Source organism: Thunnus thynnus, chromosome 16 (assembly GCF_963924715.1).
Source record: "Thunnus thynnus chromosome 16, fThuThy2.1, whole genome shotgun sequence".
Taxonomy (NCBI): Eukaryota; Metazoa; Chordata; class Actinopteri; order Scombriformes; family Scombridae; genus Thunnus; species Thunnus thynnus.
Genome location: NC_089532.1, coordinates 20,776,859 through 20,804,841, shown reverse-complemented (window position 1 = coordinate 20,804,841; position 27,983 = coordinate 20,776,859). Strand labels below are relative to the sequence as shown.

At 40.4% G+C, this 27,983-nt stretch overlaps 2 protein-coding genes across 4 annotated transcripts in view; both read left to right on the top strand.

Moving 5' to 3' along the window:
* The first annotated feature begins 22 nt into the window (after positions 1-22).
* scaf8 (SR-related CTD-associated factor 8) lies at positions 23-27,983 on the top strand. Of its 3 annotated transcripts, none has more exons than XM_067615007.1 (20): positions 23-186; positions 1,157-1,240; positions 18,223-18,267; positions 18,594-18,755; positions 19,170-19,326; positions 19,468-19,595; positions 19,726-19,902; positions 19,988-20,067; positions 20,175-20,295; positions 21,328-21,459; positions 21,654-21,763; positions 22,032-22,225; positions 22,329-22,429; positions 22,669-22,782; positions 22,988-23,144; positions 23,516-23,646; positions 23,958-24,099; positions 24,183-24,230; positions 24,361-24,582; positions 24,674-27,983. In XM_067615007.1, the coding sequence occupies exons 1-20, from the start codon at positions 157-159 to the stop codon at positions 26,575-26,577; spliced, it is 4,239 nt and encodes a 1,412-aa protein (XP_067471108.1). In that variant the 5' UTR covers positions 23-156; the 3' UTR covers positions 26,578-27,983. The 3 variants fall into 3 exon arrangements, with proteins under 3 accessions (XP_067471108.1, XP_067471110.1, XP_067471109.1); XM_067615009.1 differs by lacking the exon at positions 23-186 and adding an exon at positions 5,241-5,331; XM_067615008.1 differs by lacking the exon at positions 23-186 and adding an exon at positions 5,238-5,331.
* The window catches only part of tiam2a (TIAM Rac1 associated GEF 2a), a 92,097-nt gene continuing 90,675 nt past the window's right edge, over positions 26,562-27,983 (top strand). The window contains exon 1 of the mRNA XM_067615003.1: positions 26,562-26,591. The gene's annotated coding sequence lies outside the window, so the exon portion shown is untranslated. The remainder of the gene's footprint in view (positions 26,592-27,983) is intronic.

Below are 27,983 nucleotides of genomic sequence, written 5' to 3'. Positions count from 1 at the left end.
GGGTCGCTGGGCTCTCTGTAGATTTCCACTGTGGTTATGCGCCATATTGGCAGTCTCCTCCATCTCACCAAACGTCGAGCATGCATGTCTCAAACCGGTTATTGAGGAGATATCTGTAAATATTTACAGCCACCTGCGAGCCGAAATTACAATACTATGGAGGCCGTCAAAGCCTTTAACAACGAGGTTGGTTTGAAACCGTTGTAAAATGTTGAACGTGTCGGTTGTAGAAATGTTCTTATTCACGTTTGCAGTAGCTAACGTTAGCATTGACTAGCAGAAAATGAGCGGAGGGCTGCCTCACATAAGGCCGCTATCAGTGCACAACAATACAGCCATAACGTTAATTTACACAGTGGCTAATTCAGCCGGTTTTATGTTAACCACCCGGGTTGTTGCTGTGAAGAGAGTGACTCTTAATACACGGAGCGTGGGTTAGGCTGCCAGTCTGAGCAAATATTTTCCACAGACTGGTGCTAACGGTAACTAGCTAACCTACAACTTAGCAAACCCGCCTCAGTTGCGTGATAACTTGGCGAGCTAACGTTAGTTTAATATCGACGTGGGTGAAATGTATCGCTTCCCTCTGGCGCTTTGCCAGATAATTAATGCAATGTAGCTAACTATGGCTGAATTATTTAGCTGCCTGGTGTTTAATTGCACAGAGCAAAAAAAATGACTTGTGATAATCTAGCAGACAGTTAATGCTGGCTATCAAAGGGCTCTCAGCTAGTAGCGTAGCCATCATAAGTCTGCATTGACAGTAAAGTCTGTCTGTCCTTTGTCATGGTCAGTGTAAATGCTGACCTCATTATGCACTCCAAGGTAACAGCTAATACGATTAAGATTTTACACCTGACTAAACCTGATTCAATTGTTAGTGGTTATATGGTTTTAATGATGTATCAAAACAAATAACCGAACTCAGAGGCAAGCCCACTACATCAGCTCATTATGTACTTCGTGGCTTTGTTGACCACGAACATTTACCAAAATAAAAGGTTTTAAAGGCTAGAAGGGAGAATGCATTTGATTATTCAATGGGCATATGGTTGTTGTGTTATTGTTATCATTATTATTACTAGTCTTGTTTTATGTTTGAGTTACTATATTATATGACAAAAGATGTTTTCTCCTGTCTCATTTCATTTTCCAGCTGTACTCGTTGAATGAGTACAAGCCGCCCATCTCCAAGGCCAAGATGACCCAGATCACAAAGTCTGGAATCAAGGCTATAAAAGTAAGTATGTAGAGTTGAAAGATGAGGCAGGTAATAGAGAATAAAGAACTCAAAACACGTTGAGTTTATGCTTCCATCCATTATTTGGAGTGATATATGAGAGGACAGGGAGCGAAATGTAGAACAGAAATTGACTTTTTACTTCAAACAAAGATATATTTGTGTCAGCCACAAATTGTAATACAGCATCCGACTTCATTGATGCAAAATAGGTTTTTGAAAGAGCTTTTTAAACACACAAATACCATTTTAACAGATAATGGCCAATCTGCTGTTGGTGAAATCAAGCAAACATGGAAACAGGGGTACATTCTCAAAGATAAACATGCAAATGTAACTCTGTGGGCTGATATAAATTGTACAACAATACTAAAATCACAATGTGAGTGCCTGTATGCCCTCATTGTATTATTACAAGCTGCTCATCTCCTCTTGATTTCTGTGAGTGGATCCATTACTAACCAACATGAGCTCAGATAAGCTTGTCCACACAACCTGTATGATCTAGTAGTTTGTTTTTGACATGCTATTCACCCTCTGTGAATACTTCTGTACAATGTGTAGGAATAAAATATATTTAAAAAATTAATAATGGTGAAATAACTCAGTTCTGGTTGTCGATTGAAAATATCTAGGAGCAAGTATAACTCTGACTACCTGGACTAATTGGGCAAGTAAAGCCAGGTATTCATGTTGAACCGTGCATAGGGATATGAAGGTAGTCTGTGTTAGTTATTGGCAGTGCAGATGACCTGCCTCAGCAGGCTTCTAGCCGAGAACACCAACGGTCTTGTAAAAGACTGTGATGGACTTGTACAAGATATTAAATTTCTTGTGACTATTTTTTTCACAAATACCTGGGAAAAGTGTATCATCTAAAAATAGAATAAAGACAACTGTTGTCATTCAGGTACCTCTTTATGTTTCTCCAAAGCCTTGAGGTTGAAACTCATGTCATACCGGCAGGTATTTGGTAGAATTATAAATAAGTTCGGCTGTGAGAAAGCAGTCTCGGGTTAGTGAAAGGAATTCTGATGCTTAGAGTCAATCATGATAGTATGAAGCACATGAGCTTAATTCCAAATTTCCATATGGGACAACCGTGCTGTGCTGTAATGTGAGCAGCTGCAATCAGAGCCCATCTTACAGGAACTATACAAGTGATTTTTCATACAACTAATGTTGCTTACTTTTGTTAAGAAGTGTTGGAGATATGAGGTAGAGGGCTGCAGCGGGATTGGGATCCTGTGGGACTCCATATTAACTATAATTAAATATTTTAAATCAAAGATTAAAACTGGAAAGCCAAACCAGACAGTGACAGTCACTGCTGCATGTTACATACTGAAGGATAGTAATAGAGTGTACTATTCAATATGTAAAGTATGTAGGATGTTCATCAATGTGAACGCAGTTACTTTACATTGTTGCCCCTACCAAAGCTATTAGTGAGCAGCCACCAACTAATCATTGTCTGGGGGAAAAAAACTACAAACAATAAGAAAATTATTTTAAAAAGGATCATTTGAATTTCAACTTTTTGCATTAACTGGTATAAAAATTCTCCTCTCTGATATTTGAATAAACAAAGTGTGCTAGAGTGGACATTTTGGAAAATATTTACACTTAACAAGACTCCAGGAAGTCACTGCACCCAGCCAAGAAATAGTCTGGCACATAATCCCCCATAGAACCCCAACCTGTCATTTTTACGCTCCACTTTTTGTACAGATTAAACAAGCAAGCTATAAATAGACTTAAAGTCTGAAAAGATGTTTTGGATCGTAATCACGGCCCGTGTAGACAACTGTATTTATCAAGTCCTCTGGAGGGCTGATACACATCCTGTGTAGTCAACCTTACCTGACAGTCATCATTGGCAGCGGATGCACCTTATACAGTGGCAACAAACAGAAAACTCTAGTTACCAGTTAAATGTTGTATTTGAAGATCTACAAAATGTAGTTGCAAATTTATGTCCTAATTTTGTTGATTAGGTTTTGTGAAGTGACACTATACACATCTCTTAAATTTTTAATTATATTTGCGGAACCCAATTTGCGGTCTGCCATTTGAAATCTTGCAAATGTTAAATGTTCATATTACTACCCAGCTATAAATGCTACCCAACTTAGAAAGCGATTCCTGTTCTAACACTACAGTCTGATTGAACAAAAAAAATAACATCAGCATTGCTTGAACCTCTTAAGAATAGCTGTCCTTGAATTACATGTTAGATACACCAGAATATTTCTCTTCTTTCACCCTTCATTTCTTGTCTAAAATTCTCTCCTATTATAACACAGCAATATAGATGTAAACTTACATACTCACTAACTAAACCCACTATGGTGTTTGGGCTGTAACCTGATCATTTTTAGGGACATAGAAATAGAGATGGTGCAACAGCATTTTATTAAATTCAAATCAGTATAGAATCCACTTATCTAATCTCTTATTGAATCTAATCAAGGTCTAATCACATTTTTTGGTTGAGAGGGAAGAAACACTATGGTTTTTAGTGGCAGCCTAATTAATGTTCACAATGTGTGCCTACAACATGAAAATGACGCGAGCAGCATAATATATGAAATGTTAATTAAATGTATCCGACACATTCAATTAGACGGCTGTAGCCTACTGTGCCTCAGGAGCTACTTCAAATACTGAAGATCCTGATTCAGAACTATTAAGATGATCAGATTAAAATGGTGGCATTATATAAATTAAAGTTTAACTGGCAGATTCTTATATTGACATTATGTGATCGGCTAGATCATTTCTCTACAGCAGGGGTTTTTCAAAGACTGAAACTGTGGGGCTCCCCTCAGACAAAGCTTGGAAAAGGACTCCCACTTTGAAAACCTCTGCTCTAGAGAAAGGTCACCAGGCTGTGAAACCACAAAAACATACAGTCTATTTGCAGTCATACAGTGAAGTTACAGAGTGATGTGTCTTTTCACTCACAAACAATTGTTGGCGAAGTGCAGACACCAGCTGCAGAGAGCACATTAACCAGAGAACTCCCAAACTTATCGTGTCAACATTAATTAGCTACAGCTGATCCAATTTGCAGCTGCTGACATCTGTCATTTTAACCAGAGACAGTGATGGTCAGCTAGGAATGAGAAGCTATCTGTGTTTTCTATTACTCCTTTGCTAATGAAAAAGAGTGATGAAAGATAAAAGGTTTGATAAACTCAGTGAATCCAGGTAGTTTATGATCAGGAACCTGATCCAAAATGGAACCAGCTATCAGAACCCGTCCCTACATAGAAACCGTTCAATGCACAGCACTGTTGGCCACAGGCTGTTCTCAGGTATTCGTAGCAGTGACATACCCGAGGTGCATTGTATTCAATACAAGCCCTCTTCAAGAGATTTGTTTTGTTTATGGCCTCTAACATTGAACTCAGCTGCAATAAAAATATCTTTTGGGGGGGGTTTTTTGTTATGTTTTGTTTTTTGCTTTTTGGTTTTATGTTTTTTAAGAGATTACGGTCATGTTTTTCCTTAACATCAGCATTAGTCGCTATTTTGCCAAAAGACCCTTTTCTAATTTGTCTCTTATTTATACACTATATTGCACTGATGGCTGACGTCCTGCACCCTGGGCCTATTAAAGACTCTCAGAGAAAAAGGCTGATCAACAATCACTGACCAAGTCCTCATGATCATCTATGTTCACCTGAAATGCAAAACTGCTCAGCGTTTTTTTCTGAGATGCTTGAAGGATAAATGCCAAGAGTTTAATATTATTCTAAACAAAACTACTTATCATTAGCACAAGTATCATTATTATTATTATTATCACTACTCCAGGTGAATTAATTGAAGTTATTGGCCTGACACCGTCCAGGACACCAGCCCTTAAAAATAAACCTTCCAATAATGTATTTTTCTTGACCTGTTTATACTCTTGTTTCTAAAGCTTTTGGTAATGCTGGTATTGCTCCTTATGTTGCTTGTGAATAACACCCGTTTCCCCTTCCCTCAGCAGCTCTCCCAGCTCCCCCAAAGCACTGAAAGTGAAGCAGGAGGATGGGGTGGAGAGAGTTACAAAGAGATAAGAGAATCCCTTACCAGCTTAGGTAGGAGTATGGGTTGTTTCACAAGGAAGATGGAAGAAGACTAAAATCATTTAATCTTAATTTGCTCCCACACACCCAGAGAAGCAGCTCTTTTGCTTTTGTCACTGTGGGCTGTACTCCTCCTCTGGTTGTCATGCAGTGGTCAATCTTGGTTTTTGAGCTTTTGATTGTGTTTGAATTTGGTACAATCTTGTTAATTTTCTTCTTGAGTTGTCTGACTATTGTATTGGTGGTTTGGACTAGTTGATACACTTCCCTTTTGACATTTCTTGAAAGTTAAGTCAGAGTAATTTTTGTGCTGCTGCATAGTGCACATAGCAGCACTCATCAGTTAGTAAAGGGTTGTGATTGACCTTTGTCTTTGAGTTTATGGATATCCAAATACTGAACACACCTTTTCAGTCATTTATCCTCAACACAAAGGGCATTGAATACATACACTTGCTGAGGGTGGCGTGTTCTAAGCTGAATGTAATTTTATTCTGCACACTTTATGCAGAGTATTTGAGTTAGTAGTCATTCAGGAGTAAACTACTATCAGTATCTTTATTAATATGACAGTATTCATTAACATGATGATCTAATTCATGCCTGAGGGTTGTCTTTTTCACAGTGCTTGAACCCTGAATGTTTGTCTTGACAGAGCAGCAGTGATTTATGCCTTGTGCACACACAGTGTGGTTGTGTTGTTTCATGTTGGCACATGTAGTGTTGAAATGTGGAGGACTTGAAAGATTTTAGTCTTATCTGCTGCTCCGGATATGGTATTTAAGATGCAATTTCAAGTGTTGATTTTAATAATAAATTAGGGCTGTCACTTTTTCAAAGATTCAGAATTCATTTGAATGCAACCCACGTAGCCTAATCCTAAACAGTCCTATCAGTTAGAAACAAGTGAACAGATGTCTTAAGATTTGTTGTCGTTGTTACATTACCTTTGTAAACATTTAAGGCAACAAACAGCCTTACCTTTCATGCAGGTTTGGGGGAGGGTGGGGGGGGTTGTTTTTTTGTTTTGTTTTCCCCTTGTGCTGTCAAATCTAAAATATTTCCACACATTAGATCTCAGATGGTTTGTGCTCATGATTAGATGTTCAGCACAGCTCAGTCATTTCCTCCTTTTTGCTTAAGTGAACAGAAAACGGTATTCTAGTTTTCAGTGCTTCCCAAAGTGGTGCTGCGGCACCCTAGGGTGCCTTGAGGACAGGCCACGGGTGCTGCAAAATTTTGCTTCTTTATTCATTTATTGTACCATTTTAATATAATTTCACATTGTTAAACTGAGGTGACATTAACATGAATTATGCTTAATGTTACATTTTTAAATATATTAAAACATAAGAAATAAGCAAAAAAATATTGATATCACTGTATTGAAAATGGTTAATATGCAATAATACCGCAGCTAATGGCAAGTCCAGGTTGCATTTTACTGCTTTACTCCTGGAGTGCAGAGTTCCCTGTTGCATTTACACGGTGAATTTTGAATCAGGAGGTTTCATTACTGACAGATTTTTTTGTTGATTCCTACATTGGAACCGTAGTTTAAATTTCAAATAAAAAGTGACAGCCCTATGACAAATCTGGAAGGTCAAATCTAACCCAGGGATGATCATTTTCCCGGCAGTGGACTGTACTCTATTGTCTCTGCACTCTCTACTTAAGCTGTGAGACAGTTTGACTTCACCACAGACTTTTTCTCATCTTGACCAATCTGGCAGACTCAGAAATGTTACAGTGTCATTCGTTTTTAGTTCTTGGCTGAAAAACTTTTAGTATACATTTAACCTCAAACCATATTTTGTGTCCATTGAAATACGTGACCACATATGCAGTTGAGCAACAAATGGTTGTGGTCCTAGTGCCACAGTAGGTAGCTGGTCTATAGTTTGCAGTGTTGGCCTACTAGCGATTGATGAAGGTGCCTATTAGCAGCTTTTCAGCTGGAGATTGATGACTCTTTTCCTTTTGCGTGTTGTGTGTCTGGTCCTTTGTCAGTGCTGTGTCTTTCCTTTTCCCTCCCAACAGAAAGCGGAGGGCTAGTATAATAATAGTAACAGTAACTCTTGAAATCTTGTGTGCTGCTGTGGCAACTCCAGTCTGTGCAGTATTTGTGGTTTGTGCACCTTTAGGTCCAAAAATGACTTGTGACAGATGGTTGAGAAATTGTTAAATAGTGTTACAAATCAGGGTGCAAAATTAACATTTTTATCCACCACAGCCAAATGACGAGTGAAATTTTTTACTTGCCACTCAATAGATTACCATTGTTTGTTTTTTTTGGCTGGCGAGAGAAGCAAATCTACCAGCCATTTGCACATGTTACCAGCATTTGGCTGGTGCTAATTTTGTGCCCTGTTATAAATTAATTTGAATTTTTACCAAACTTTCTCTGAGTAGTTTGTAGATTTGCCACAATTCTTTAAAGATCAACTTGGTGGAATTCATAACATATTTAGTTTGTCACTTTTAATCTTTGGCTTGATGGCCCAAACGCACTCAAAGCGTCTGATGTGCGCTTTTTGAAGTACACCTATTGTTTTAAATGGTCAAACTGCCTTGATTCCCCTACTCCAACCTTGTTTCAGTTTTGGAGCATCAAATGAGGACCCAGAGACCAAAGCTGGGGTTTTTTGCAGCTAAAAAGAGAGAGAGCGCGAGCGAGCTGAAAGCACCAGTGAGTGAGTGTGAGTGAGAGAGACAGAGAGCGTAGCAGTGGTTGAGCGAGGAGAGTGATCAGTAGCAAGAACAAGCCTGTGAATGAGAGAAATAAAATGGTATTTTCTGATTGTTTCACAGCAGTTACATTATAAAGCACAAATAAATAACCATCAAACACTCAACAGATGATTTACTGTGGAAACAGAAGCTCTTAGTTTCATTTTCCTCCTCTGCATTTCTCCTTTTCATTAATTCATTACATCCGACCAATGTAGCAGTTAATACAAAGAACAACAAGACAAATCCGTGTTGGTTCTGGGGTGTTGGCATTTCAAATCTGATGCCTACAGTGCGCCATAGGAGCATCAATTGACCCGCGTCTAATGAGGCACGTCAATTACTTTCAGTGCGTTTGGGCCCTAAGACAAATGTTGCACATTGACTATCATTCATCAAGTGTCAGAGTATGAGCGCTAATCTAGGATTATGTCCTTTTTCATAACTCCCATAGATGGTCAAAGGGACTTGGTCAGTGATTTCCAAGATCAGCACTCCTCCTTCTTGATACTTGATAAATGCAACACAATGTATAGTCTAATTTACAATAAATTTAATCTCCAAGTTACTTGATATAATTATTACCATAAATTCTCAAATAATGTCCAGAGCCTTTATTGAGCTCAACTGAAGAGAGAAATAAAGATTTAATTATTGAATAATAATTATTTTAATATTCATTTATTATTTATTTTATTATTATTATTTTATAAGGGACAGGCTGGTATTTTTAATTCCTCCCATTTTAAATCTATCTTATTAGATTTTAGGAAGAAGCCTCCCTTTTTCCTGAGATGCAGTAGATTTGGTAATGGAGTTATGACATGTAAACAAAGAACCATCAGCTAGTATAAAAACAATGGCAAAAATTAAACGGACTTTCAAAAGTAGCTTATGGAATATGGAAAACTATCCTAAATAGCAACCTTAGTACTATGAGTCACAATTCAGAACCGCAACCATTACTTAGACTTACATGTAAATAGTCTGCACCTGGTGAGATTGAGTTAGTCCTAAATGTTGGTTTTAAATACATTAGAAGCAATAACAAGTAAAAATGGACTTCCAGTTTAAGTTCTAATGTCCATATATACTTAATTTAATGTCTCACTTATAAAGGGCAGTCTGTCAGCCATGACGGTAACAACAGCAATATTACAACATCAGCTGGCAGCAGGGATGAGGGGCATCTGTTCCTTTATATTATATGTTTGATGTTGAAACTTAAGTCACTGGAATCCTGTTGACAATGTTTGTTAGAGCTATGAATGATGATTGACAGGGTAAAACTAATTGTTTGTCGGGGTGGATATTGTTAAAAAAAATTACGATACCAGTACCCTTAAAGTGATACTGATACCAATAGAGTACTTCATTCAAAACTTTTTTTTTTCCTACTTCACTACCACACAAACCTGCCCAAAGCGATTATCATTTCGATAAAATCCTAGCTAAGTTTCAACACACAAAAGATGAATAATGTTAGCCTAGTAACCATTACACACAGCTGCAGTATGTCCTCTTGAGGAGAAGACAACATGGTGCAGGTGTGCACTCTGAAGTTTTCTCCATGCTTGATGAGGTGCTTTATCATGCTACTCATATTTTCAGTTTTTCCTGATATAATCCTTAAACATTTTATGCATTTATTTTATCAGACGGCTTGGCATGCTGAACTGCTGACTCCGTCAAATACACTGCGCTTGACTTCATCACAACAGACTGTATGGTTTGTAGCTGCTGCGGTAGTGGGTCAATGACACATCGCATTAAATGGAAGAATACTGCAAGCAAAACCATACAAATAGTCATTTTCTCTAGATCTAGGTACAAAAAGGATTAATGCCGTTATCATTTAACTGGAGAAGTTTCGATACTACTTGGTACTAGGTTATTTGATCTTGGAGTAAATGAGATCCTCTTGCTGTGAGGACAGCTTAATTGAAAGTGAAGGAGAAAAATACATGGAAAATGCAATTAAGCAGCTGAGTCTATGTCTGTCAATGTAAATAAGTAAAACAACAAAAATCAAAAGCAGTCGAACAGTTTTTGTACTTTTTTCACCCATTTAAAATATTCAAGATAAATAATGAGTTCACATTTTTTAAACCAAAAATAAGCTAATTAAAAAAATGGTTCCATTAGTCCATAATACCACCTGTATGGTACACCCACACAGGTGTTTTCACTTTTGGCTGACTAGACCTTTGACTGTGGGAGCATGTATGGACTGCTTGATTTCTGACTGATTGACTGTTTTAATCTCCTGTTGGCTAAACGAGACATATTTGCTTCGGGTCATGAATCGACCCACCACTTTGTACAGATTTCAATCTGATTGAGCTTTGACACAGAATCAGGAGGCTCTCCAGTGTCCAGCCAGTTTAAGAAAGGGGATGGGATTGACCTCTCATTCAAGAAATATTGATTGTTTATATCCTTGTTTGTGTTGCTCAGCAAATTAATGCAGGTAGCAGAAAAGGAGAGATGCGGCTTAGCTGCAGTGAGGGAAGGACAATGATGGAGTTTAATGAAAGGAAAGTGTTTGATAAGAAGCTGTATAATTAACAACTTTGTGGACTGTTGTTGTTAGACTGCTAGCCATTCTAGCTATTGCGCTTAATGCTTACAACCCTACCCATGCTGCTTCCTGTACTGCCTGCTTTTCATCACACAAATACATTTTGGCAGGGGAAATCCAGTCTGACCACACCTTTCAGGCGAGAAATATTACAACTTTATCATTCTTATTAGTGCATAATGTCTGGGGATGTCACATAATTCTCAGCATAGTTCCACCCACCTTCAGCCTGAGCAGATGTAATCAGCCACAATAACTCAAAACACTTGTGGGGCTGTGCAGGGCCCCTAACAAAAAAAGGCAACAGTTTGAAAAAATTATACTTAACATTTGTTTGAAATTTTGAAAATAGACATCAAAGTTTTGAAACTGTTTGTATTTGCTGTTGGTCCAGCAGAACTATTTTTATGCCTCTACATTGCCAACAGCTATGGCCGGATGCATTATGTTTTGGGGTTGTCTGTCCATCTGTCAGTCCCACAGTCCCCAACGCCTTGAGGGAATTTCTTCACATTTGGCACAAAAGTCCACTTGGACTCAAAAATGAGCTGATTAGAATTTGGTGGTCAAAGGTCAAGGTCACTGTGACCTCAACAAAACACATTTTTGGCCATAACTCAAGAATTCATATGTTAATTTGGACAAAGTTCCACACAAATGTCTAATAGGATAAAATGAAGTGATGACATTTTATATTCAAAATGTCAACTTTCGTAATGTTCTGCAATGACACTTTTCTGGTCTTATTCATCGCCATAACTCAGGAACAGAAAGGGAGATTGTGACCATATTTCACATTTGATCAAATATTGAATTGGTGACACTAATCTTGGGTGCCCACCTTGAAACTGTGGTGATTGTATAGATCTTCTGTGCTGCTGGGTAGAAGATGTGTGTGAAGCATCCATGTTTTAGGATTTGTAGCTTCTTTGCAGCAGCTTTGTCTACTGTCATGGCTACAACTTTGTGTTCTATCAGAATCAGCTTTATTGGCCAAGCATGTATAAGGAAAATACGCTTAATACCTTTTTATTCAATTCCTTCAAAGTCTTCACTACAAATATTATGAGTCTGGACAGACATGGATGTAAACTGCAACTCGACTGGTTGGCTTAGACATACAATCATGACGCGATAATTGTAATTTTTTCTTGGCCTAATCCTTGCAGTCTAAAATAGTTTTTATAAAGTGTGTGGCCCTCAAAGCCCTTACACACCTATAGTACACCACACAGGACTCTGTGGGCATGTACCAACTGTGCTTGACTGACATAATAGAAGTAATACAAATAATAATAGGAATAATAGGAGTTTGGTGACTGCAGTTTCCAGCATGGCTGTGCCCAAACTCAACCTGAGCAGAGAGCCTGTTTGTCAGGATATTGTTTATTTGTGTTCAGGGCCGTTAAGGTCCTTTCACATAAATGTCAAAGCAAACAAATTTATAGTACGTAATCTGAGGAAAAAAGCTGTCATTTGTATTCTCACATGAAATTCACAATTTTGTTGCAGAAAAATGTACAGCCTCCCAACATACCTCCTTCTGAACTTCACAGTGTTCTTTTTGTCTTTTCTTCTGCCTGCCTGCTTTTATTACCATGTTGCTCTCCTTTTCTTGATTTACATATAACAGAGTTTTCCCCGCAGTCTTTTAACCTCCTACACTGCAAAAAGAATATCAGAATATCTGTATTACTTTTTATGCTGATGTTATAATTCATGCATTGTGTATAAACTCACACACATTGACCTTATTCACCAGGTTGTCAGAGAATGACTTACCTCTTTCACTTCTGTACTGCCTGTCCTGCTTGTCATACAGCTCCTCCTGCTAAAAAAAGAAACAAAACATCAGCTGCTTGGAGGCCATATTTAATTTTGGCACTTCATGCAATGTAGATTTGATATTTTATAATGTTAACTTAGACTTTTACTACTCATGAACACCATCAAAATCAAAAGAGGCTCACAGCAGAAAAAAAGATTTTGCAGGGTAACCACATCATAGTAAATTCATAGTAATTGAAATGTACATTTTAGGTTTCCAGTTTAAGAAGAAAATTGTAACCGGACATGTATAGTTAGATAAATGTCAAAGTGTGACCACTATCGGCTTAATCTGCTGAAAAGCATACACATTCATAAACAAGTACTTAGTTCGGAGTGTGTCAAAACTTGTAGTTTTATTTTTTTGTATACTCAGAATAGTAGCATACTACAACTTACAGATACAAATATTAGGATTTGATGCCAACAGTGTAAACAAGTTTTCAAGTATTCAGGGATCATGTTGTTCAGGCTATGATGCCAACAGTGTAAACAAGTTTTCAAGTATTCAGGGATCATGTTGTTCAGGCTAAAGTGCTTGTGGCTCAGAACATGTTTTACTTAAAAATGCAGTCAAGGATTCAGATGGATATAGACTCCACATTGCATTTGTTGTGTTGTTTATATGTGAGCTTGTATATCATCAAGCTTAGAACTGGTGTCACAGTTATCCCAGGCAGCAGTTTATCTTATTTACATTTTCTCTGATCTCATATTATCTCTGTATGTTCCACTCAGCCTGCCACCTGTAGATGTTAAGTTGTTAGAAAGGATGAATATACTTTAAAATGGGGCAGAGTAATGTTGCAAAGTAGTTTTTATTCTTTGCACACTTGATCAGGCTCTGCAGTATGCTAGAATGGTTGCCTAGATACGGGTCCACACTGCAGCAATTAGAGTAAGAGCATGTGTTTTCTCATACCTTACAACCACATGTCTGTGCTCTGTATGTATGAGAGCTGGGAATCTCTTGATTGGATTCAATTTTGATTCAGGGTGCGATGATTCTATTCAAAATAATTCTCAAGGCATCTCAATTTTTTGATTTCCATTCCTTTACTTACCATGTAACCACATTTATAATAACATTATCTATCATCAATATTCATTATAGATAATAAGTGTGTGTGTGTATTCTACCATACAAAGTCAGTACAATCTTAACGCAATATCAACTCTTCTTTCAACAAGTTTCCTTGTTGCCTTTCTGGCTCTCTCATCTACACGTGACTGCCACAGCTCAGCTGTCAATTAGATACTGTCTTACACTCACCCTATCGGCTGTATCTGTATGTGAGACACAGCAACAGACTGACTGCAGTCATGCTCCTAACAGCTCAGTCTCAGTTTAATTAACTGTTGACCTGGCTTGGCCTTGATTCAAAATAAAATCAGCATCAACCTATCAGTGTGAGAAAAAGTAGCTCAGCCCATGCAGCCCTGGATAAGTTTTCAAATTATAAAATTATGATACCAGTTTTAGTTTGTATTCCATATAAAAGGGCTGTCACTTGGGGAAAAAAATAGGGCTGCCCTCAACCAAAGATTTTTGACGACGAATAGTTGTTAGTTCAAGCCATTAGTCGAATAGTTGTCACATGTTTGTGATATTAATTTAATTATTTAAATATTTTTTAGGGCATCAGAAAATGGTTTGAGTTCCAACACTAACATTTTTAACACTGAGCTACATCACAGAGAAATACAAAACCATAATAATGAGCCTTTAAAATAGAAATTTTACAAGCGTGCACACAAAGCGAGCTGCCTATAATGACAATAAATGTGTCAGGACAACCAGCAAGGAGACTGAGTTACCTTTTTCAGTCCCGTGGGTCACTTAGTTCTGTTAAATCCTCATATCTCTTATTTAAGGTGGTTTCCCAGCAGGACAGTGCCAAAGCTGACAAATCTTTCCAGAGCAACCGATCACAGCGGACTGGGTCACTGACTGAGCGATGAAGGTCTTCTTCATCACTCGTTGGTCGCCTTGGCCAGGTGTCGCCACTTATTGTATCCGTTGTTTCAACTTAAAAGCCCTCTAGCATTTCATACACGGTCCAGCCATACTAGGTTTTGACCTAATTTTGGCGAGGTGCAGCTCTAGAAGGGAGTTTTGAGGGGTTTTTTTCCTGGTGGACTAAGACTCTTCTCATCGACTAATAGTGGGTCGACTATTAGGGGGAAGCCCTAGGAGGAAAAAAAGTCATATGGAACCTTTAATCGTAAAGAGTGCGAGATTTGGTCAACATTTTATTGTCACACTATCATGTTTTGCAGGTAAATATTGGTCAGTGTTGCCTATTATTATCATAATAGGCTAGGTGGGCCTGGGGCTGCTGATTAAGATGTTTTTATTTTCTACTTATTTAAGGCTCATGTAGCTCATGTTGATTTGAGTTCTTTAGAGAAGGCATCTGTCCTCTCTTGAGTTATTGGTTTCAGTCTAAGATCTTTTCATGTATTGAATACATTTAATTCTGTAGTAAAGCCACTGTTTACTAGCAAATTGACTGGTGCTACTCTCACTTTCATTCCTGAAAGTGTCCTCTTGACACACAGTTACTTTGCTTACTGCATGCTTCACTGGACACACACAGCAGTCACGGCTGAGTTTAAAATCATAACAAATGAGATACTTTGATTGTTTTTAAGCTGCTTTTTTGTCATTGCCACAGTCTGGTGTTGGTGTTGTTGTATTCTGCAAGTGTCATGTTTTCCTGAACATTTGTTATTGCTCTAGTTTGAGCCCATCTGTTTTCTTTTAGTATGTATAGTTGACAGCTTATTTTTAATTGCTGCAACTACAGAGATTTGTGCAAGGTGTTGATTGAAAAAATTGGTTCCTGGCAGCTCACTGATGAGTTTCCATGAAAGTATGTCTATTTTTGACAAAATCTTTAAAGAATGCCTAGAAAACACCATTTTATTGACTTAACTTGTGTATTTACTATACACAGTTGGTAGAAATGCAACAGTTTGACAGTTGCATTTAATTTGCACTATCACAGTAACATCCTCACTACCTCATGTTATCCTAAGATCACATAATATATATGAGCTTGCCTGCAGTTACTTAACAAGACTTTTCATCTGTCACTTTATTCAATTGGAATGACCATATTCAACCTATTGGTCCCTGTGATAAAGAACCATTAACTCTCACCAGTCACTCCTCTGTACTTTGACTCCATCTACTGGCTGATTGTAGAACTTGAGCTTTTCATACGAAAATGTTGAGCTACCACTGCAGTCAACATAAATTAAGTGTGGCTTAAGACAAATGGATTTACTTACTTATAAAATGCATAGTTTTTCAGCCCTCTTGGTCAAAGTCCTTCTAGATATGGATTTGAAAAAAGAAGGCTGCATGACCATGTTAATTTTTACTGTAAAATGAAAAGGGTACATGTGTAATCCTTTAAGTTGTTTCCCCCTGCAGCAAAGACTTTCCTCCTCCATTGTTGAGGCTGGAATTTCAGTACTTCTGTATATCACCCTGTGCATGCTTTGTGACCTGCAGTGCAGACTGCAGACCTCAGACAGTCTTAGGCTGTCTTAATTTGAGTGACAGTCATACAGAGTGAGTGCCAAGAACTCAGGAGAGATGTTTCACCCTAATCATCTCTACACATGAAAACATTAGCTGAAACAAAGTGATTTTTCTGTAGAGCATAAGAAGACAGCCATTAGATCATTAATCTGTGGCTACTGAATAGTACAGGTTGGGGATTGTTTTATTTACTTGTGAATAGTACTATAATAGGAATATACATTTTCTGACCTTGACAGATGTTTTATAGACTTTGGCTGTGGTGGCCAAAATTTGTCAAGCCTTGTTTTTTAGTACTGTCATCACATTTATTGTTTTTCTGCTTTATATCGGGCGTGCTTCATGCCTCTTTTTAAGCTCTATGTGAGGTGTCAATAGAAAACAAGACATAACACTCAGGCTACATCCACACTTCTACATTTTCACTTTAAAAGGCATAACTTTAGCTACGTTTTAAACCTAGTGTCCACACTACTCTGGCATTTTTGAACTCCTAAAACGAAGACTTTTGAAAACGGTGCTGAACCTGTTTTAATTTGAAAGCTCTGCTATTGCGTTTTAGTCTGGACGGGCAGAAACGGAGACTTTTGAAAACTATGATGCAGACACCCGTGTTGGCTTCCTGATTGGGTCTTATCAGTCACAACGTGTCATTCCCTGATTTGTCACACCCCTATGACATGACCCTCATCTGGAAGAAAACAAAGAACAGCCTTGACTACCAGTGGTTAACTCACCATGGTCTTATATTTCACCATCGCTGTTCTTCCTCTGTAGTATTATCTGCAACAAAGCAACCAGCCACAGAGTAAACAATCTGCTTCCTGTTTCAGGCATGTTAGTGTGGACAGAGATCATTTTCGTTTTAAAATGAAAATGTGTAAGTGTGGACATAGTCTCAGTGTAGTATTCACACCTCAATAAACCACTCCAAAATCATATGAACTACATACATTAATATTATCCTTGCTTGATATAGGCCTAAACTTGAACATGCACAACAGTCTGCACAAAGTTATAGAATAATGCAGTTTCCCAACATCCGGGCTGCATGGAAACTATGATTCAGCCAAAATGAAGGGAAACGCTCAATAATGAGTACAATGAAGTCACAGGCTAGTAAAGTGAGGCTATTTTCATGGTAACTGATCTGAAATTTGCACAATCTGTGCTGCTTTTTTCCAAGTAGGCCATCAATATGCGAGGTAACCAGTCTGTCTTTGAATACTATTTTGGTTGATCTATTATGGATGGTTGAGCCAAACTTTAATAAACCATTAATACTTCAAACCAATACCAATTTGAGCCAATACCTACTTTCTATCATCTTCTATCATAAGTTAATGCCATTAGCATCAGTTGATCTGGAGAGTTCCACAAGTACCAGCTGCCTGTTAATGGCCATCTACTCACCTCTTGCCTGCAGGCTACCTTTTATATTTAACGGCCCTAACTGACCAAAAAGAACAGGGACAAAATCTAACAAGGCTATAGACTGTACAATACAATTAAAGTGATCAATTGTGTAAGGCTGTATCTGTAATCACTCCCTATTCACTATGTAGTGCACTTAACTCCCATTTTATTAATGTGATGTTTCAATAAGGTGAGACATTTTGAAGGATGACTACTTACATGCCCTGTTAACATAAAGACAGTTTGTTTATTAATGAGTAACAATGGTCAGAGAAGAGGTATTGTTGCAGTAAACCTCACTTAGCAGACTACGTTTTTAAAGTTTGAGGTATGCCCTCCTACTGTTCTCAAACATTTTTTCTGAATGCTCCTGCATAAAACACTCTGCCAAGGCCACCGCTATCATGGTTACCCATGTTAGTGTTTAATTTACATTCAACACACTATATGTGCCAGTGATTCTTTGCATTTCTTTCTGTCACACCCTCCAAAATTGGTGAAAATGCCAAAATTGCAGTTGATCTATCTGTTCTTAAGGTCAGTAATGGGTGTTCCTGGTGTTTGGATGGGTAGGTAACGTACAGGAGGAGCCGCAGTGAGAAGAAAAGTGTTTAAAAAACTGAACATTCAGCACACAAGCCTGTCGTGCATTTTCTGCCCCTTTTCTCTCATCGTATTTAGTCAGAGCCCCTGCTGGTTTAATTTTATCTGTGCTGTTTTCTTGAATGCTGCTCTGAGATACTGCTGCTCAAGTCACTCATCACAAACTGTTTTATTTCCTTTGCTTCTTTTTCAGTTTTACAAGCACGTTGTCCAGAGTGTGGAGAAGTTCATACAAAAGGTCAGTTGTATCATAGATGAAATTCTCAGTCACACCCAACCTAAGTGCAGCAAAATATTGGGAGTTAAGCATTACTGAATATACCAAATTTGAAAGGCATTTGTACTCATAAAGTTTGATGCAGAGGTGATTTCAGTTCAAAATGTTATTTCCCTTCTTAAATCTTAACCAGTCTCAAAGGAAATGTAGAACACCACAAATTGCTAGCAATTGCAAATTGTTAGTGTAGAACTGTAAATAGGTCCCAGACGGTAAATTCAAGAACTCTGTTTTTTTCCATTTTTTAAAAATGTACTAACACCAGCCATGTGTTTCTGTATTGACAGTGCAAACCAGAATACAAGGTCCCAGGTCTGTACGTCATCGACTCAATTGTCAGACAGTCACGACACCAGTTTGGCACAGAGAAGGACGTTTTTGCCCCACGCTTCAGCAAGAATATCATCACAACGTTCCAGCACCTCTACCGCTGCCCTTCAGATGATAAGGTCTGATCATTTTTAATAATCTGTGTTCCTCTCTGTGACATTTCATTTTTGTGGCTTTTCATGGTTTTATGAGAGTTGATATTGGACCCTTTGCTCTTATCCCTCTGCTTTACATAAGTTCTTTGATAAATAAATGGGGCATTGGTAATGTACTCATTCATTGCATTGTTGCAACTGAGTAAGTGCAGTTTTGTGCATTTTGAGTGCTCACTTAATGTGTGTCCATAAATCAGTCACGCCTTTATGCTTAAGTAAATCTTCAGTTTTTGGCCTTGAGATACTGGCAGTTTTATTATTTGCTGTTTGTTTTTGTAGGCTTCACCCCTCCCAAATGGTGTTTTGAGCACTGTGTCTTGGTTCACATTTTACTGTTATGTCACTGTTTCTTTTTGTCATGTGTACTTGCGTTTCCAGAGTAAGATAGTGCGAGTCCTGAATCTGTGGCAAAAGAATGCTGTCTTCAAGAGTGACATCATCCAGCCTCTGTTGGACATGGCTGCAGGGATTCCTCCTCCCAGCGTCACCCCCGTCATGCCCAGCAGCGCTGCCCCAGTCAATAACACTACACCTGGTCAGTCAGAGAACAAACAAGTAGAGTGGACAACACACACCCATATGCTGTGATAATGTGGTCAGACAACTTGTTTGACACCACTAGATACTGTGGTTGGTTTATGCTTTATTTTACAACATTCTGTCTCTGTGTGTTCAGGCACACCAGCCACCCCGGCCACCCCAGCCAACATAGTCCAGGGTCTGCCTGACTGGGCATCCCAGATTACCAACACAGACACCGTGGCTGCTGTTGCACAGATCCTACAGAGTCCCCAGGGACAACAGGTTAGCAAACATGTCCACAAACTTTTCAGTTATTAAACAATTAAACTCAAGATTTTATGGGTAAATAATAATGGTATAATAGTGGTAAAAATGTGTCAAATCTTGTTTTATCACCTGTTACTGGTACCAGCTTCAGCAGCTGGTACAGAGTCTGCAGATGCAGCAGCAGAAGCCACAGCCGTCGCTGCTGCAGGCCTTGGACGCCGGCCTGGTGGTGCAATTGCAAGCTCTGACAGCTCAACTTACTGCAGCTGCTACTGCCAACAGCCTCAACCCCCTGGAGCAGAGGGTCTCCTCTTTTAATAAGGTATTGCTGGAGCCAGCAGCCACTACTTTCTCATTTCTTGCTTCATCTGATGTCTCTAAATGTGATAATTTTGTCTTTGTTGCAGAAACTTTTGGGTCCGTTTGACTTTGGGAATGATTCTGAACGTGGTGAAGAATCTAAAAAGGACTCTTCATCATCTCAACTGTGAGTTCAGTAGGTTTTATCATCAGACTGTTACTTCTCCAACACCAAAACTAACAGTTCATCCCACCTGAGTGCTTGTATCTAATCAAGCTTTTTGACCGCTTCAGGCCCATGGTGTCAGAGCCCATCAACAGCTCCTTGTTCCACCAACTGGCTGAGCAGCTACAACAGCAGAACCTGGAGCAGTTTCAAAAGCAGCTGCTGGAGCACCAGCAGCACCAGCAAAAAGTAGGTACACACACACACACACACACACACAGGGAACTGTTTACCGTAGTTTTTCAGGACTGATGGTGAGCTTGCCTTGGTTTAAAAGATTTCTCTGTTTTACCCATTTTGGATAGTAAATGGCTGTAAGACTTGACAAAGACAGGCTTGACAAAGAAATAATGTTCATATGTGCAAACAAATGAATCTCATATCTGCAGTCAGATAGTAGGCTATAGTACTTTAGAAGGACTTACCATTTCCCCGGTGATAACACTGAAGGTGACAAATTCATTTCAGATCAGAGGTTTGTGATGCTCCTCCATACAAATGAGCTTAGATTTCTGAACTTTGTGTTAATGTGTGCATAAAAAACAAAGTCTGAAAAAAGCATTTAATCAGTATGACAGGTAATGTTGGTGGTCTGGGTCTATCAGGCCTGTACAGTTTGAGGGCAATCAAAACTGCGCATGCACACATACACCCTGACAGTCAATGACCAAGTAATAACTCCTCATCACAGACATCATACTCTGTCCCTCACAGATCTTAAGACCTGTAAGCACCACAAAAACGCCTCAGCCAAGGAAAGGAAATTGTGTTCCTTACAGGGCAATAAGTTGATATACTTTGCCCACTTAGATGCCTTTTTTAATAAAGGACAAATTATAGGTACTAGAATTGAAATGAGTTATCTAATTAATCAACAGGAAATTAATTGGCAACTTAAACAGTTTGATCCTAGTTGGTCATTTTTCAAACCAAAATGCCAAACATTCCCTAGGTCTAGCCTCTCAACTATGAGGATTTGCTGGTTTTCTTAGTCTTATGTGATAATAAGCTGAATATATTTGTGTCTTGGCCTGTTGGTCAAACAAAACAAGAAATTTGATAATGTCTTCTTGGGCTTTAGAAGAGTGTGAGCATCATTCACAGGTTCCTGAAATTTTACAGACCAACGACTGTAGAGAAAATGTTTAGCAGATTAATTGATAATTAAATTAATCATTAGTTGCAGCTCTAACAAGAACACTGCTCTCGTATTTTTTCAAGGCTATGAGCATAGAAGGGCAGGATTCGATCTTTGGGCAAGAGAACTCAGTTGCGACTGCTCAGGGCAGCAGCCAGCCACAGCTTCCTGAGCCTGAGAACAAGCTGGACGACTCCATAGACAACCAACAGCAGGTATGCCTGGCCAGTGGGACATTACCAATATGATTTATACTTTGGTATGTATGTGCTTTTATCAAAGGGGTTATTTTCTCAGCACAAGGACCACACAGGACTGATGGTTCAGATGTGGTAGTAATGACAGCCGTTTTCTACCATTAGCTGGTTATTTCTGTGTATAACGGTGTTGAAATGATACTGTTTTTTAGGACATGGATCTGGACGAGGGTCCGGATGGAATGGAGGAGGAGATCTTTGAGGCAGAGGAGAAGAAGACTGTTAGCACACGCTCCAGAACACGCTCTCGATCACGCTCCAGGTCGGTCTCGCTTATTTCTGAAATCTCATTTTGTGGTAGGATATACTAAATGTGCCAGTGATTATTTGTCTATACAAGTCTGTAATATTAAGTTGCTCTAGTCCTTTAAATAAACAGGCTTGTAGCTCACGGTAGTGCATTTTTAAATTGGACAAATTTTTGATCTAATAATGAACTGAAAATAGGTGTTGGTGCTGAAAAAGACGGTAAACAAAAAAAATCAGTCCGAAAAGAAATTTCTATAAGTTTTGTTCTTCTCTCTCTATAGGTCACCCAAGAGGAGAAGGTCCAGGTCCCGCTCCGGCTCTCGGAAACGTAAGCACCGTAAGCGGTCACGTTCACGCTCCAGAGATCGCAAGAGGAAGTCATCACGATCATACTCAAGTGAAAGACGCGCCCGAGAGCGAGAGAAGGAGCGGCAGAAGAAAGGACTGCCTCCTATACGATCCAAGACTCTAAGTGGTAAGTGGAAGTCATTGTTTTAGTTGAATATTTTAATTGTTGTTTCTGCCACTACTTCTGATCAACTATGACAATAATTGTTTTTCTTTCTATCCATTCCTAGTGTGCAGCACAACACTGTGGGTGGGACAAGTGGACAAAAAGGCTACTCAGCAAGACCTCACTAACCTGTTTGAAGAGTTTGGCCAGATAGAATCTATAAATGTAAGACATTTCACTCTACCAACCCTCTAATTTATTTAAAGTATATTGAATTTATTGTCATGCAAGCCTGTTTGTCATTGCTATATTGTGACCGTAATCAGCTTTTCTCATTTACACATTTTTATCAGTCACGCATGTATTATTACTCTCCATTGTTTAGTCATGTCTTCTTGTTTCACCTTCTTATGTCCTTTGTAATCTCTGTGTGTGTATGTGTGTGTGTGTGTGCCCCTCTGCAGATGATCCCTCCCAGAGGCTGTGCCTACATCTGTATGGTCCACAGACAAGATGCGTACCGCGCCCGCCAGAAGCTAAGCACTGGCTCCTTTAAAATTGGCTCCAAGATCATCAAGGTACACATTGACTTTATACTGTAATTTGATTGATTGTATTGTCATTCTCCCTGCAGTTTCTTCTAATTTAATTGTCCATTGACCTCTAATGGTGAAACCCCAGGGAGAGTTTAGGTTTCCAGGCACATGGATCCTTTTATACTCACAGAAACGTCTTTGAAAGAGACTCTGTCCCCTGACAGTCATATATGTGTATCTGATACAGATTGCATGGGCCCTGAACAAGGGAGTAAAGCAGGAGTACAAGCAATTTTGGGACGTTGACCTCGGTGTCACCTACATACCTTGGGAGAAAGTTAAACTGGATGACCTGGATGGCTTTGCTGAAGGAGGAATCATTGACCAGGAGACCGTCAACGATGGTGAAAAGAAACACATTATTTATTAATCTTTCTTTGGCAGAAACATTTAAGTTTACTGACTCAGTAGCAATGCTGTATAAGTAGGACACGCAAGCAAGTTTGTACACATGATGAAAGCATAATGCAGATAAGCAAACACAGACACTTCTTGGCATTTGATCATTTAATAGGGTTTGTTTTCTACTCCACTCTCTCGGTTGCTTGTTTTGTTATGGTAATGCCTAAAATCCTTCAAGAAATCCCATCGGGAATCCACCTCCCTGATAGAGAGATGAAGACGCAAATTGAATTGGAAAAGCATAACAAAACTGCCAAATCCAAACAAAGAATTGGATGATAGTTTTTAACATTGTTTTCATCTTTTTCTGCAGAGTGGGAAGCAGCCAAGAATGCTGAGCCAGCTAAGGAGGTTACGAGCCAACCAGTAAGCGCTGAGACTACAGCGGTATCTAACACTCAAAATGAGACATATAACCAGCAGGTCACCATGATGCCTGTACAGGTAATGAAGAGGGTCTGTCTCAATTAATGGTTTATAATATTTGTTTGTGTGATAGTTTCATCCATTCTGTGGTCAGTATGCATTTATGTCAGTAACATTGTCATATACAGGAGAATCAAAGGAAATCCTTTACTAACTCAAAATAAAACTTGTTAATTCTAGCTGACAAATCCTCAACGCCTAGATTAGAATAATTTACACACATTTGGGTTTTGAGAAAATAAATGAATTGTAACCTGGCCTTTGGTCCTGCAGTGGTCATTGAAATTTAGAGTGTTTAATGCCTATGTCCTCCACCTCCTGTCATCCAGCTGCCAGTGGCCCAGGCTGTTTCCAGTGCAGTGGGTTTGGTGCCTCCTACTTTCCCTGTCACCATGAGCTTACCCCCACCAGGCTACGGGCCGCCACCACCCTTCATAAGGGCTGGCTTCAACACTTCACAGCCTCCTCCAGGTAAATGCTGCAGACTCAGTCATATTGACGATCAGACCGACAGAAATTCAAAAGCTTACACATACTTCTTTCCTGTTGTGCAGGTTTTATGCAGACAGCACAGACAGCAGCCATGGCCTCAGCACCTTCTTGTAAGTATTAACGGTGTGCTAATCCTATGACTTATACATAGATATAACATTGTTGTGTTCCTTTAAAGAAATAAGCTGGAAGTTTTTAAGCTTAGATTAAATGGGTTGTTACGCTTTTACCCTCCTGTAGCTCTAGTGCAGCCTTCAGTGGCAACCAGCCAGGAAGCTGTCAAGGAATCACCATTCAGCGCTATGATCCCTCCGACTACTATCCCTGGCAGCTTCATGCCCTCAACCATCCCAGGAGCCGGTGTGTTTAACCCAGTGGGAATGCAAACTCAGCAAGCCACCGGTGAGAAAATGCCACAGTCTGCTGATGGTATGGATGCCGCTGCAGAGCTTACACTGCAAGGTGAGACAATGCTAACAAGTATTTTCTTTATCAGTGTTTTGATGCGCAAGAAGAATTGTAACGTTTTCATAATATTGTGTTTCATCCCCAGGCATGCAGAATGCAGTTCGCAGCGGAATGGGTCTCCTTGGCATGCACCCCACTGCCTCCCTCACCCACCCACTGCACCAGACTGGTTTGACTGGTCAGAGAATGCCTGGACTGCTGCCGTTGGATGTGCGTCCTAACCTTCTCCAGCCTGGGGCTGCCGCACGCTTCCCACTCCTCATGCAGCAGGGCCCCGCCCAGCAGGCTGCTGTCCTCCTTGACAACTCACTCCAAGCTCAAGCCCGCGCCAGGGCCCCCTTCTCTCAATTAGACCCCTTTAACAGGGCCCCCAACCTTAACAATGAAAATGTATCTAAGACAGAAGATGAGTCTTCTTCTGGTGCTGATGAGGGCAAAGACCAGGACTATCGTTTCCCACCAATGGAAAAACAGAGCACAGGCCTGCTGAGGACCCCGCCACCAGAGCAGAGGGAGCCCCTTGGAGGTGGTGGAGGAGGCAGGCCTGCCTTGCTCCAAACTCCAGGGACTCAACCTGCCAGAACCAGCCTGCTGGGACGTCTCCAGGCTCTTGCAGGATTTACTCCTGATAACCGCTGGAGCCAGACCAGAGGGGACTTTGATGAGCGAGACAGCATGAGAGGAGGTCCACAGGCTCCAGCAGGTCCAAAAGGCTTCCAGGAGGATCGCCCCACACCAGGGCAGAACTATCCTAACCGCTTTGACAACCGTCCTGGGACAGCAGGAGGAGCAGCTGGGGCTTCTGGAAACGCTGGAGCTGTTGGTGGGCCACAGGCCTGGAACCGTAGTGGTGGTGCCACAGCGCCTTTTGACAGTGAACTACATCAAGACCTAGATGACCGAAGACGCCCATGGGACAGGCAAAGAGACAGAGATGAAAGAGATTTCGACTTTAGGAGAGAGATGAATGGAAACCGCCACAGCCGTGAAAGAGAGCGTGAGAGGGAACGCGAGAGGGAGAGAGACAGGGAGCGAGGCCGAGATCGTACCAGAGAGCATGAACGCGACAGAGACCGTGATAAGGAGAGAGACCGTGAGAGGGAGCGCGAACGCGGGGGTTGGACACCTCTTCTCCCTCTACCAACACCTCTGCTTCCAACTCCAACTCTTAATCCCAACCTGACCCTGAACCAAGGCAAACTGCTTGCCCCACTCAAATTGAACCCCCAGATTCAGCCACGATTCCAGTCCCCACTCCTGCCTCAAGCTCAGGCCAAACCTCCTCTCTTGGGCCTGAATCAGCCGCTGCCTCAGGTTCCGATTAAGTCTCCACCTCCATCACAGAACCAAGCAGCTGTGCCCGAGCCCCAGCCAGAAACCCCGGCTGCGTCTGAGACACCTCAGACGCAGTCACCACCCTCAGCCCAATCCCCATCAGACAGCAAGAGTCAGAGCCCGTTGCCTGAGGCTTCCACTGAGGCCCAGTCATCACCGCAACCCGAGACCCCGCCACACACAGAGTCACCGTCCCTGCCCACAGCCCAGTCCCCCTCCAAGACCATCGCTTCTCCAGACACTGAGACCCCAAGCCAAGCCTCACCACTTGTTGAGGCCTCATCCCAGGACTCACCTGTGGCCTTCACACAAGCTGCCAGCCCACCTGAAGAGACTACTCACTCTCCGGAGGAGCAGGAGAGCCCACAGGAGGATGAGGAGGAATCACAAGAGAAAGCCTCCTCGCCCCAACCTCATTGGGTCAATGGACCTGGGATGGACAATAGCGCTGTGTCTGAGCCCACACCCGAGGCCTCTCCTGAGCCCACTCCAGACCCCTCCTCCGACTCTCTGCTCCCTGAAAGTGAACCGGAGCAGCAGCAGCAGGAGCAGCTTGCCTCACCTAAGGACGTAGACAATGAACAGAGTGAGCCCATGGAGGAAGCTGCAAGTCAGCCAGTGGTAGACACTGTCACAGACACTGAGGGGACATAATCATCACTCAGTAGGTAAAAGATCATTTTGTAAAGTTGTCTCTTCTTCTCTGTACTCATGTCAGCAAACCACCACCACCACACGGGACATGGCGAATACTGACTCACATCAGTTATTGTCTGATAACCAATAACAAATGATTTTATCTCTCACAAATACCAGTGTACTTAAATAGAAGGCTCATTAGCTGATTTATTGATAGAACATTTTGTTTGTATTTTATTTCCTTTTTCCTTTTTTAAGTTGTAATGCCACCCCACTCGTTTTAATAATCTAAGCTTGGTGAATTTTATTGAATTGCCTGCCAAAATGTTTCAATTGTATATGGGGGAAATTAGTTTTTGACCTTCCTATGGAAGAGAGTAAGAAATCCTGGCTGTTCGACAAAGGATTGAATACAGTTACACATGATACTTGAAAATGGCAGTTGCTGGCCCATTTCTGTCTCCTCTTCTTTTAAAATGCTGCTGCAAAGTTTTCAATGAATGCTTTTGTGGTGTCCTACAATGCTTTCTGTTTCTAAGCAGAACAAATTGCCTACATACAGTGAGACCAGTACAGCTGCTTATAATTGGAAGAATGGACATTTTTAAAATGAAAACATGAAAATGTTGTATCCCCAAAATAAATGTCTGTAATTTGTTTCTAATTATATACAGTGAACACAAGCAGAAAATTACATGCCAGGGGGAAGAAAAAGAAAATGAACAGAGGGATGTTCTGGATGTCGGGGTGCATATTGTTTTAGTGTGAAATAAACATGCTTTGTCTGTTTAAACACATGCTTTAGGACTGTTTTCTGACCCAGGACCAGTGGAAACTAAGAGTGCTTTACAGACTCGTACACATTGCGTGCTGTCACTTCAGTCGATTTGACGTTCTCGTAACTCAAGTTGCTGCTATACCATCCATCCACAGAGCACTTTGTTGGATGCAACCGTGGGACTTGTAGTTTTTAGGTTCTGATGACTTCAGCCTGTATGTTTCCCTAAGCTTTTGCTGGGTGACTGTTGAGGATGGGATTGTGCCTTTTTGAATGGATTTGTCATTCATGATGCTACCCAACACTACTGTGTGATTTACACCAGACTGTGCGTGCCACTCCGTGTCAGACGGCTCTATGAACAGAATGCTACCTGCACAGAATTGACTGGCCTACCGTTTGAATGGCAGCTGGGCAGTTTGTACAGCACTCACCTAGAGGAGAACAAAGTCTATATACTCCACCGTTCTGTGCATGCAGGCCTGTAGCCATGTTTTAACCTTCCTGTCTCTTGTTCATTTCATACTTATAGTGCTTTTCTGTTGAGACATACTACTAGAAACCCATAGTCTACTGTTCTCTCAGACCAAATGTCTACTACAGGAGATGTGATGTTGAATAAAAGTTGAAGGTGCATCAGTTA